We start from the raw sequence: 12,754 nt of genomic DNA on the forward strand, positions 1-12,754 counted from the left end.
GCTTGCAAGGCAGGCGCCAGAACCACTGAGCTAAATCCCCAGCCCTATCATAAATATTTTATTGATGGCAATCACTTTGTTTTTTAAAACACATGTACAAGACTATAAATACAAATAGGAAAAATTTCAAGCTGCCTGAAGAGGTGGTTTGAAAACCACCTTTCAGAAAACTGAAATGGTAAATAATTAGGAGACACACACAAAAAAACTGCTCCTTTCTAAAAAAAAAATAATACTGTATTGTCTCAAGAAAATGCCACATGGCAAATAGGGAAAATGAGTTTATAATAAAAAAGAAAAAGTTAGGATTCTGAAATTTTACATTAGATTTTAAAATAAGCTTTTCTACTAAGCAGAGGTGCCAAAAGCTCTGCCAGAGCTGACGCCCAAGAAAACATGCTGCGAGTACCTCACAGACCCTTGCAACCCTCCTTCATTCCATGCTAGGCAGGAAATTCAATGTGTGATACTGCATTTCTGTTGCTCAAAAGACCAACCGTAAATTCAATTTTCAGTAAACACCACTACCAGTTCACTGGCTTAAAAGAAAAAAAGTTAGCATTGTTAAATACACAAACTTTCTAAACATCCACACATGATTCAGGGGGAAGGAAATGTTTATTTGTCATTAATCTTTTGAATACAATTACCATAGTTTTGTTGGTTTAATTGAGTACTAACTTGATTAATAACATTTCCAGGAGTTCACAATTTCAAGGCTAAGGTTCCGATTAAGGTAATATGGTTATGAATTTAATATAAATGAAGCTTTAAAAAAAAGGCTAAAAGCGATCTGACCTCTTAAAGTAAAATAAGAATGACTCAGCCATGAGACTTAGTAACATAAGTACACTTCAGTATTACAACAGTCAGATACAGGAAGGTCTCACAGGAAGATCAGGAGGAAGCACCACTATCTACGTGTTTGGTCATCAGTGTGCTTGAGTGATAAGGCAAAGTGTCAGGCACTGGCATACAGAAAGCTGCAGCTGGACATGCTGAAGGAAGGCGGCAGTGGCAGGGGCCGGCACAGGGCAAGGATCTCTCCCCAGCAAGGCATCAGTCATCCTCTCCTCCACAGAGCAGCAGCAGGGCTTTCTTATAGTCCCCAGATGTATCACTCTACAACCCAAAAGTACTCTGTTAACCTCCGTGACTCACAGAACCCATGGGAAATACAACACCAAAAAATACCTGGCAAGAAATTTTATTCCTATGACTTTTCTCCCAAGTGGGTAATTTTTCTGTGACTTTCACATTAGGAATGTTAAACAAGGAGTTTCTTACCCAAGTAACTTCTGATTTTACTTATTAAAGGCACAGTTCTATCTAAGATAAGAAATGAAGTACCATTTATGTTCTCTCTAGGAACACAGAGAACAGGGAAATTTATAACTATATTGAAATCAAGCTTTCTAAATGGACTCCATGTTTCTATCATGTACTATATATATATAGTTTTATATATATATATATATCTGGCTATATATATATATATATATATATATATATATATATATAGCTCAAGAATGGCAATGCTGAGGCTGTGCAGAGGTTGTGGTTTTGCCAGAAGGGCAGAACATATTTTGCCTCTGTCTCACACACAAATGTGGATGAAATACTAATGTTCCAAGCTATAAGTACAAGGGGAAACTCTCTGGTGCCTTTCAGCCCAGTCAAACCACACACCTTAAAGTAGAATGTTTTGCTCACTGAAATCTTGTTCTACACTTGGCCCACACTAACATGTATCCAGTGGGGGGGGGGGGGGTGCCAAAAGACTTTATGCCAAATTTAATTCTAAGAACAAAACAATAGTAATACCCATTATCTTAAAGCCCCCCTAGCAATATAACTTCTATTCTAGGTTGAAAGACAGCTAACTCCCTTATTCCAACCCTCACTCCATTCTGCAGCCTAAGCTCTGGCCCCAGGCTTAAAAGCCACTGCCCTCCCTCTCAGAGGCTGAAGTCACTAATTCAGCCCCCTTGACATAATGCTTGTGTCCTTAGATCTTAAATCTATCTAACAATACCTAGGCTCTTTAATCAAGGTATGACTTGGTTGGTTCTTTCCTGAACTATGAACCAACACCAGTGACAAGGTGATAATTGATAACAAAGAAAGGAAAAAACTGATAGTCTAGAAAGGGAGGAAATAATAGATAGCTAGAACTGATAAAAGAGAGAAAGAACACATTATTATCATAGGCAAGGACTTGGGCTTGTTAGGTCATCTGTCACCATTACTAAAAAATGCTTCTATGTTCACCATGAGGCTCAGCCACAACAACACTCACACTCTCCCTGGGAGCCATCGTCCCTACTTCAGAAAGCATTCTGCTGAGTTTCACTCCTGTAACTCCTAGCTCTGGTCATATGATTAAAATTTAAAGTTAACACAGGAATTGAATTCTCCCATTAGTGTCTTGCCTGCTACCTATTACCCTGCTCTAAACATTTAAATATAATTTACAAAAAGGTAAAAAGGTTCTACTACCTTAATCATGGAATAAAGAGAGGTGGCAAAATTCTTCCTAAACTCCTTCCTAATGTTAAACAGATCAATCTCACTCCTGGATACCATGACTCTGATGAGGGTATGATCATCTGTCCCGGCTCCCTTTAAAAAAGAAAAAGAAAGGCACATTGTTCAAAAATATCAAACACAGCATCAAACTCTCCTGAACTGGGGTATGTCAATAAAGTTAAACAATTTAGTAGGCCTTGGTTATATTTTAAGAAGAGAAAAACACCCATAATTAGAGACGGTGCTAACTAAAAAGATAAATTAGAAGCTTCAGGATATCCATTTACCTTCATAGCATAATAGAGGGTTTCTGCAAGGTAGCCAGGTATACTCCGAATAGATTTCACTAAGAAAATAAATAATGCAATGATCAGATGCCATTCTAATAGGAAAATGAAGTAAAGTAGGCTAGGACTGGAAGTCATCTGTGTGACCCTGAGTTCAAGCTCCAGCTCCCCCCACCCCCCAAAAATTAAAAGCTTAAAACAATAAAAAAAGTAACATGTTAAAGAGCTGCTTATTTACAAACTGATCTGATTTCCTCACTCACCAACTAGTTTCATAAATACTAACTTCATTTTTCCTTGGAGTTGTGTTCTACATAAAAAGGCACATGAGACAAGGATGCAAGTTTCTTCTATGCCCCTTTGTTCTTGGAGCACTTGTGGATATAGCAGTTTTGGCAGCCTGGGCTTTTACTATGCCACAACCTCCTTCATCACTAACGAATTAAACTACTTGGAAGCTTTTATGCCAAGACATTCAAGCAAATAGTGTAAGATTACTATTCTAACTAACCTTTGAAAAATCTTGGGCTATCTTCCTATATCCTACCCATATTCTTTAAAATCCATGATTCACATTAATAGCATGACATTTATCCAGTTAAGGACAGATACTCAAACTGTTATCAGAAGGGTTTATCTTCTCTGAACATGTACATGACTAATACCAGTTAAGGGTGCTAATACCTCAGTCTGCTCAGCTTCATATGAAAATTCCTTAATATACAAAAATTATCCTTGAATTGTGAGGTTTTTGAACTCTCCCTTTTCCACTGCTTAAGAAAAACTGCCACCAGTAATAAAAAGGTCATAATTTTCATGTATATTCTAATTATAAAGGCACTAAATTTTCTAATAAAAGCTCATTAAAGGCATATTTAAATAAAAAGCTATTTTTAGTGACGATTGATGCAAATATTTGGCTTATTCTCAAAAAACAAAATAAAACCTTGCACTCAACACCTAATACTCAGAACAAACTGTAAACAGATGCTCCCTGCAGACCCACGTGACAATCAGGACCACTAGGAACTCACAATTTAGTTTCTCTCTGGCTTTGGAGAGTACATAAAACTAGACACTTGCACAAACTCCATTCTCCAATTGTCTCAGATTATTATCAATATTTACTTAGAATAAAACTCCAAATTATTTAACCTGAAAATAACTATCATCCCATCTTCTATTACATCATTACATCAATACATTAGATATTTTTTCTAACCATATGACAATTTCTCAGTTTGCCTCAAAGCTGTGAGGATGGTATTCAAGAGAATTCTAAAATCCCACTGGTTAACAGAAATAATATTTACAAGCCTCTAAGATAATGCCCACAACATTTCGGGTTCATGATGAAATAGTAATAAATGCTGTTTCAAAATGATTTTTTAATGATTCTCTTAATATTTCCATTTTGAACTAACCAGGTAATCATGTACTTCTAACATCAAAACAGATCTCTAAATTAGTAACTTAGGGGTTTATGTCACCCAATAGCATGTCATGTTCATTTTTCCATGAAGAAATATGTGGTTATCTTCAGATTTACCCTCAATTGAATAAAATACTTAATCTCTTACCACCACAAATATTATATACATTGAAAATTACCTACCAACAGCAAGGAGTAGCTGCTCCAAATTACCAGAGGTCTCCCGGTCAACGGTTTCCTCAATTTGAAATCCTGATATAGTCATGTATTTGTCAAACACTAGAATAAAAAGTGAAAATGATTTCTTAATCACATAAGGATCACTCTTTCCAGAAAGGAGCCATGTACTCTGACCAGGTCCTGCCCTACTGACCATTCTTGTGACAGAGCCTTTCTTTCCCCATGACAAGCCTGGTGCTGAAGCCTTTCTGTGCTACTAAGCTCCAAGCAATGGTTTCTAGATGCTCTTTGTTCACTGTCTTCCCAGCCCCTAAAAAGTTACAACCATGAGACCTAAAGTAAATGTGCTGTAGGGAATTCTGAGTAACCTTTCTCTTTCTTCATAAAAAGTGATAGAGATGACTAAATTAGCCCTTTCTTTTCTTCTTCCTATGAAATGGTTCTCTTTGGATCTATAGCAGCCAATTTGTGATGATGAGGTAACGAGCATGAGAAAAAAAAAAACCTAAACACTACAAAGATAATAAAGTAAAATAACAAACATCCTAGGTCTTACCAAATCAAACATGGAACCCTACCTTCAGAAATAGAGCCCACTATTAGGATTTTCTGTCACCTGCCATTGAACTCAGTATCAGCCAGTACCAAAGGCACCAGTGAAAAATCCAGAGATAAGGTCTTGGTATCGATGTCTAGGAGGAAATATTAACAGTGAGCCAATCTTCAGTGGTTTCTGACTCTGAGAATAAGATTCTAGAGACCCTCTGATACTGAAGTGCTGACTAAGCAAAAAGAGTGATGAGATTTTTTCCACATCACTACAAGGAAACACACAAAACCTGATTATTAAGTGTCTCCTAGGTAACAAGTATTTTGTCATACCAGTTTGTGTTCATAATTTACCAAAGCATTTGTCTCACACAGATTTTTTTCACTTACCCCTTCTCAAATGAGACACACTTCGTGTTCCAAAGATGGTGATGAATTTTTCTTCATCCGTCCCCCATTTAAGTTCTCCAGCTTGAAACAGTGTCTGCAAAAAATTTCCACCTCAATTAATAAGCTGTTCTATCTTCTTCTGAGGTTCTCAATCACCCTTGTTCTTTATTCTGTGAATAGTAAATTCTTCAGATTCATCATCATACACTTTTCACTTCTAAAGTTTCCTACTCTGATATTCAGCCCACTGAGATTGGAGCTACTTGGCAGCTTGCTGACAAACTGTGCTGCCACAGATTAATGGGCCATAGCGGGAAACAATGGCCAGAGTGCAAGATCAAATCTCCTCAAAACATCTATGTAACTCCCAATCTTGCAGGTACAATAGTACGGGATGGGAGGAAAGTTCTGATTATCTCACTGTTGATACATCCACTTACGGACTGGGAAACAATTTACGTGGGAACTAAGTTATCTGTATTTCTGTTTTGCTTGTTCTATAGTTGTCCCATAGCACAGGACAAAAGTATGTTCCATATTTTCTCTTTACAACTGAAATTGAAGGCTAGCTATAAAATGTGTTCATATTTCCAAAGAGCACAATAAATTTTTAAAAGGATGTTGGTGTAGCACAGAAATTGGGATATATCAGGGACCTAATAAACACATGTGTTGAATCATTTCAGGCCCCATATTTACTTTCTGACATGAAAAAAAGATAAATACTTCCCAGTGCTTTAAAAATAACTTTTATACAAGCATTATCATTAAATTGAGATGGAGATAATTTATTGAAACCCAAGAATCAGTTTATGACATCATACAGAACTACTCTTTAGGTGTTCATTTCAAGTTAAGTACACCTGTTAAGCCAACGTGAATGAAATGTGTTACAGCTACTACTTAGAGGCAGCAACCCACACGAGAACAGAAAACTATAATTATTTGCATTGAAGGTGAAAGTTTGATCACAGTACTTTTTTTTTTTGGTACCAGGGATCAAACTTGGGACTTTGTGTTTGTGAGGCAGGCTGCAGAACCTCTGAGCTAAATCCCTGGCCCTGATCACAGTACTTTTAAGAATATAAATAAGAATATAGATTATGGTGGTCTAGATCTATTTTTATTACATATCCAGAGAATTAAAGAAAAAGGTGAGATGTATCTTTACACTCAACTTTGAAGTCAATTTACTTTAAGGATAAAAATAAGCAGTATCAATTCTGGTAATATGATGATGTTCTTCGAAATGGAAAAGACCATTACTATGAAAGTTATGTGTATATCTAAATTTTAGGATTATACAGACCTTTCTTGAAATAGCTTTATCAGAAAAATAACATGTTCTTTGAGAAATCTTATAGACAGAAAAAAACACAAGTAAGAAATAAAATTACCATTTATACCAACAGTTTCAGCATGATGGTAACCACACCTAGTATGTTTTCTACATGTAGATAAGATATACATACTCACATCCCAAAGGGGGAGGGGCCTGTGCAATATTGCAGGTGTTCTTAATGCACGCATTTTTTTCAGAATATTTATACATTTATTTATATTGAAATTATGGTCTAATTATTTACAACATATAGGAAACCAGAGAATTAGGGTTGTACAAAGCCAGCCTGCAAAGTATTCAAATGTGCAAAAATGACAGTTCAGAATCTCAAACTACTCCTGGCTCAGCAGACTAGCTCCTCCACTTTCACACATCAGTATCTGATACAAAAAAGTTCTTTTGGCAAAACCTGCAATGCCAAGAAAAAAGGAGAAGCTGCAGTTCAGTCGCTAAGTGCACCGTCCCATCAGGTGCAGTCAAGTCTCTCGTAGCTGCACCAGCCCTGGGAGAGACAGACCACTGTGTTTCACAAGTGATGAGGGATCAGCTTTTAGCCAAGCAGTGGTCTCTGACCCAGCCGGAGGCACGGAGCTTAGAAGGGCAACGAGAACAGCCACAGCTGTCTGAACAAGTGCGCCTCGCCTGAGGGCGCCAGCTTCACATCATCCCAATAAAAAGACACTTACAATGAAAGGTAATTTCCTTTTCCTATTCAGGGTCCATCTGTATCCAATATTTTTAGATTAGTAAAACAGTATTTTTCAAAACAAAGAATCCAAACTGAAATAGGGATGAGGATCTCTGAGAATTAAATATTGAAAGTAAAAGACAATTTTAAAACTATTTCCCCACTATTGAATAGTAAGGCTTTGTTTGTAACCAGTGAATATCAAAATTGACCCAACAGTAGTAAAATACAAATAAATCTTTCTTTATGTCAGGTTTGTGGCTATGCATGTGGAAAAGGCTGAACCTTTCAAATGTACATGGGAATCATTCTACTGGGATGCATTGTCTGACAAACACATTTCACCAACTGTTAGAAAAGCTCTGAGACAAATTTGTGACCCTAAGTAAATTTTAACAGAAGTTAATGTCACTGCAGAAATAAGAATGTTCTTAAAAAAGAATGGAATCCCTTTAAGAAAAGGGACACTGCATTTCTAACTTCTGCAAGGTCCACGATGGCTAATGCATGCATTTCTTATCAACTCTTCTATATTTCTAGCAATTGTCAGCACCAGGTAGAGCAGGTAAGCCTGTTATATGGGAATAACTGGTGAAATGTCAGCTATTTTTTTTAACTACAATTTCAATTTTCTTGGGAGAATTACATCTGGGATTAACATCTATTCTAAAAGTATTAGTAAGTAAGTCATATGCAATAATAATGATGGTGATGATGTATCCAAAAGGAACAATGATATCTAAAGATTTTGTCTTATTTTAATCTATGTATTTTTCATCTAAACAAGAATGTCCAGCATCCACAGAGTTGCTGTGGGTGAGGGACCTCTTCACCTCCACAGGCTGCACCCCCTCTTCCCTTTTCAGTTCATCCTGAGCAGTTTGAAAACGCCTGGTTCAGGGCAAAAGACAGAGGCTTGGGAGTGAAGGAAGATCTGGTTCTGGCTCTTCTCTGTGAGATCTCAGATGAGCTCCTTAATCACTTCCTAAGCTTTGATGTTCATCTACAGAGCAGGAATTATGGTTCTACAGGGTCATTAATGGAGATCACATAACCCAGGTAACACATTGAGCAATGTCAGATAATCAGTAGTAGGTGCTCAATAAACAATGACTCCTATCTCCTTTCTTTTCCTCTTTCTGAGCTCAACTTTTCCTCCAGAGAAAATATACAATAAAGATTTGGCACAGGAAATACAAATTTATTTCAATACTTTAAAAATATTAAGTCAGTTTAACACATTTTAAAAAGATAGTATCAGTTTGACACATTAAAAAATATTTAAAAGTAAAGTGGATTATCTACAAAATGTTCAGTTCCCGAATGAATCATTCACTGCAGTTTATCAGACCCCTGAAATAACAGGAATCCTCCTAGTGCCAGGTATTAGTAGAGAAAAAATTCAAAAGCTTGTCTCAGCTTACCCTCAATTAAGAAATCTTAAATTCTCATTAGTGATGAGTCCAGCTGCCCTTGCTATATAAGGTATAAATAGATGTGTTTCTTTTTATAAAGCTGAACGAATAACTGTTTCCAACAGGTTGAATTAATAATAACATATTTTAAGGAATCAATAACATAACCAGCACAGCTTGCTCTCTATCATCCCCAGTCACTGGAAAGGAAGACAAGCTCGGGTGCAAAGGATATTTTAAAGCAGCCCCATAAGCCAGTTCTACCAACATCTCACTTTCAGGGCTCTGAATGGTCTTATCTGCTGCATGGCAGGAAGCAACAGCCTAGGGACTCAAAGTGCGATCCCAGAATGAGATGCCTTGGAAACTCCCTGAGAACAAGTTAGAAACTCAGACTCCTAGGTCCCGCCCAGACCCGAGGAATGGGAACTGGTGGTTTAACAAGATCCCTTGGTGACTCACATGCCCCCAAAGGTTGAGAAGTGCACTGCAGTGAGCACTTTGAGGAGAAAAATCAGTGGAAATAAGGTTAAAATGTGCTGCCTTCCTTCTGGCACCTCACTGCTCTCATTACATCACTGACTGCTGGGAAATCTGCCTGCTGCTCACTCTCTCACCGCAGGCATCTGAGACTGTGAGACCCACTCTGTACAGACTTCAGGAAAACTTCCAGAACTCCTGTCCTGAGAGAGGAATGAGATAATCAGCTCTGCCTCCTACCAAAGCCCACAGGAAGTAATGCCTGGAAAGCAGCAAGGTCATCTCAGTGCCGAGCAAAACCCCTCACAGATGGGATACTACCTTGGGCGCTGCCCTTGGCTTTTCTCCACCAGAAGGTGGACTTAAACTGAATCTGTGTTTCCATGCTGTATTCAATCAGCTCTTGATGTGACAGAGGACTCAAGAGGCAGGAGTGGATACTCAAGAGCAAGAAGACTACTATTTAGTGAAAGGGCTCTGGAGTCAAGACAGGCCTGGCTGGGAATCCCAGCTCCACTTTATTTGGCAAGAGCCATGGGCTTGTTTCCTTATCTACAGAAGGGAAATTGCAACCCTACTTTACAGTTAAGAACTAATTCATTCATCACTTATTTACTGAGTGCCAACTATATGCTAGGAGCTGAGGATGCAACTGACTTCGCCACTCAGTGCCCTGGGAAGGCAGTCACTGTGGGGTGGCTGGTATGCCTGTGGCAGAAAGCCTAGCAGGAAGCCTAGCATGCTGCCATTTTCCCTATAAGGACCACCTGAATCACACTTGGAGGCTCAGGTGGGGCTACTTGGAAGTAGCTCGATTCAGGGCTGACCTCTGAAGAGGTGTAGTCAGGAGAAGAGGCAGGAAGCACAAGAGACAGAGCACAAACAAGGGAGGCTGGGGCGGAAGCAAGCAGGACACAGATCAAGAGGGGCTTGCAAAACACATTTAGGGGCCAGTGGGACACCTGAGGCTTTTAAGGTCTTAAACACGAATGTGACACAATAGGCTGGCATTTAATAAGCTACAGTGAGTCAAGAGTCACATACTGCACATCCAGCCCTCAGGAAACATTTGATTCTTCCCTTCTGTCTCCTGCAAGGCAGCAATCACAGCCTTTTGAAGCCACTGTGCAATCCGATCAACCCACCCAAGTATGATGCTCTCCTCTTCTCTATCAGCAAAGTCAGAGCGCATGCTTACCGGTTGTTACACAGAGAAGGGTGAGCCCAGTAGAAGATGAAAATGACTAACAACCAAGACTGCATCCACTTGACTGAAATTTGTGATCAGAGAGACAAGGCTACCCTGGGTGAGTCTAGGAACCTAACAATTGCTTTATTACCAGTTTCCACTTTCCAACTCTCCTGTTTTAAATTTCCTAACACTTAGTTTGAGTGCTTTATAAACCACACTGAGATTATACTGGGATGTGAAAGTCCCTTAAGTGCAAATTTTCCTTTGGGAGTCACTAAAAAGCAGCTGCCAGAAGAACCCTACTGTTTAGAATTCTGTCAAAGGAAATGCAGAGATGCTTCCTAATGTGAAAATAACCTGTCATCTCTTATGTAATCAGATACCACTCACCATTAAAGATTTTATTCTTTCTTTTGTATTTGCTCCCACTAGAGACTTGCTGCATCATAGGTAGTGGAATCAGTAACACCTGGGTTTTCTTTTTGGTTTTGGTACTGGGGATCGAACTCGGGTCCTTGAGCTTGCACAGCAGGCAGCAAAACCACTGAGCTAAATCCCTAGCCCCCTGAAGAACAAACTTTTTTGTTTTCCAGTACCAGGGCTTGAACTCGGGTCCCTGTGGTTGCAAGGCAGGTGGCGGAACCACTGAGCTAAATCCCTGGCCTGGGTTTTCTTATTTTTGTACAAGTCTATTTTGTAAATATTACATAATCACAAAAAAACTAGAATATGACTAGGTAGAATTTGTTATATAACTTATTTTATTTCATTTTAGCTTTGGAATAAAATAATTATTTTGTTGGCCAGAACAAAAAAAGAGAGAGAGAGAGAAATTTACATGTGTGGGTCTTATGATTTTAATGGACTCGTAAACTAGACCACTTCCAGAAGCTCTTACATTGTGATTCTCCATTACCGTGAATGCTTTTTTCACCTCTAAGTCATAATTAAACTTCATCAGATGGTAGCCACACTCACCTGAGCATCTTGTTCAACTTGATTTTCATCAATTCCAGCATCAGGGTCTCTATTTGCCTGTAAGAGAGAATATGTCACATTATTGAATTATGCTGCATGTTCCTTCTGGTGGTTATGAACATAAAGCTATTTCTCTTAGCAATAATATGTTTTTATTAAGATCCTATCCCTCCTAGGGCCAGGGATTTAGCTCAGTGGTGCCAAAACCTGCCTCAAAAGCATGAGGTCCTGAGTTCAATCCCCAGTACCAACGAAATAAAAAAGATCCTATCCATCCTAATATTTCACACTATCCCACATCACTCCAAAACTAATCCAACCCTCCTGATTTTAGATTTTGTAGAAGATGAGTATATGTATTACTGTCAAAAACAAGTGGATGTCTTAGATATTAAGTGTTTAGGTCATAAATATAAACAAGTACAGACAACATTCACCGATCACAGTTGGAATCAGCAAGTACCAGGAATTATTAAAAATTTTAAGTGGCTTTACTTAATAGAGATATTAACCACTGACTTTTTAGTCAACTATGATTCTATGATTCGTCCCCAGCCAATACCTGAAGGAGAACCACCAACATCCTCTGGTAGTTCCCTGTAGTGTCCCCCACCACGTCATCTTCCAGGCTTGAGCCATATTCTGAAACAGAATTATTTCACACTTACTTACAGTTTCTGCCAACCACAAAAAGATATCCTTCCCCATTAATCAAATAAAAAAGACACAAAGAAAAATTGCATTTGATAAACATGAGTGCTTTAAAGACTGAAGGCTAAAGCTTTGAGTGGCTCAACAAAAACGAATTAAAGTCTCTCAAAAGCACTTGACTCAAGTTTAAATCATGACTCAGCCAATTAGAAATGCTCTGAGTCATTTTAGTTATTAATCTAAAGTCTCATAAAGGTACTGTAAAGCCTCGAAAATATAATCAGTCATAATTCAATGAAATTGAAGAGGTAATTAAAAACCTACCAACAAAGAAAAGCCCAGGTTCTGATGGATTGACTGCTGAATTCTATTAGAAATTTAGAGATGATCTACTGTCACTACTCTTCAAACTCTTTAATGAAATTGAAATGGAAGCAATACTTCCAAAGTCATTTCTGGAAGTAAGTATTACCCTGATACCAAAACCAGAGAAGGATCCGACCAAAAAAGAGAACTACAGGCCAATTTCCGTAATGAACACAGATGCAAAAATCCTCAATAAGATACTGGCAAACAGAATGCAGCAAATCATCAAGAAGATTATACAGGGTTAACAAGTAGGGTTCATCCCAGGGATGCAG

General features: G+C 38.3%; 1 protein-coding gene across 1 annotated transcript in view; it reads right to left on the minus strand.

Moving 5' to 3' along the window:
• Nucleotides 1-599: 599 nt before the first annotated feature.
• Anxa5 (annexin A5) overlaps nucleotides 600-12,754 on the minus strand; it is a 39,787-nt gene continuing 27,632 nt past the window's right edge. The window contains exons 7-13 of the mRNA XM_004854926.4: nucleotides 12,025-12,104; nucleotides 11,463-11,519; nucleotides 5,368-5,461; nucleotides 4,432-4,527; nucleotides 2,817-2,875; nucleotides 2,500-2,622; nucleotides 600-1,122 (exon numbers count right to left, since the gene is read on the minus strand). Coding sequence (XP_004854983.2) covers nucleotides 1,060-1,122; nucleotides 2,500-2,622; nucleotides 2,817-2,875; nucleotides 4,432-4,527; nucleotides 5,368-5,461; nucleotides 11,463-11,519; nucleotides 12,025-12,104 — 572 coding nt within the window. The 3' untranslated portion in view covers nucleotides 600-1,059. The remainder of the gene's footprint in view (nucleotides 1,123-2,499; nucleotides 2,623-2,816; nucleotides 2,876-4,431; nucleotides 4,528-5,367; nucleotides 5,462-11,462; nucleotides 11,520-12,024; nucleotides 12,105-12,754) is intronic.

This window comes from Heterocephalus glaber, unplaced genomic scaffold (genome assembly GCF_053883595.1).
Source record: "Heterocephalus glaber isolate CG9 unplaced genomic scaffold, H.glaber_assembly_v1.0 deba00001586, whole genome shotgun sequence".
NCBI lineage: Eukaryota > Metazoa > Chordata > Mammalia > Rodentia > Bathyergidae > Heterocephalus > Heterocephalus glaber.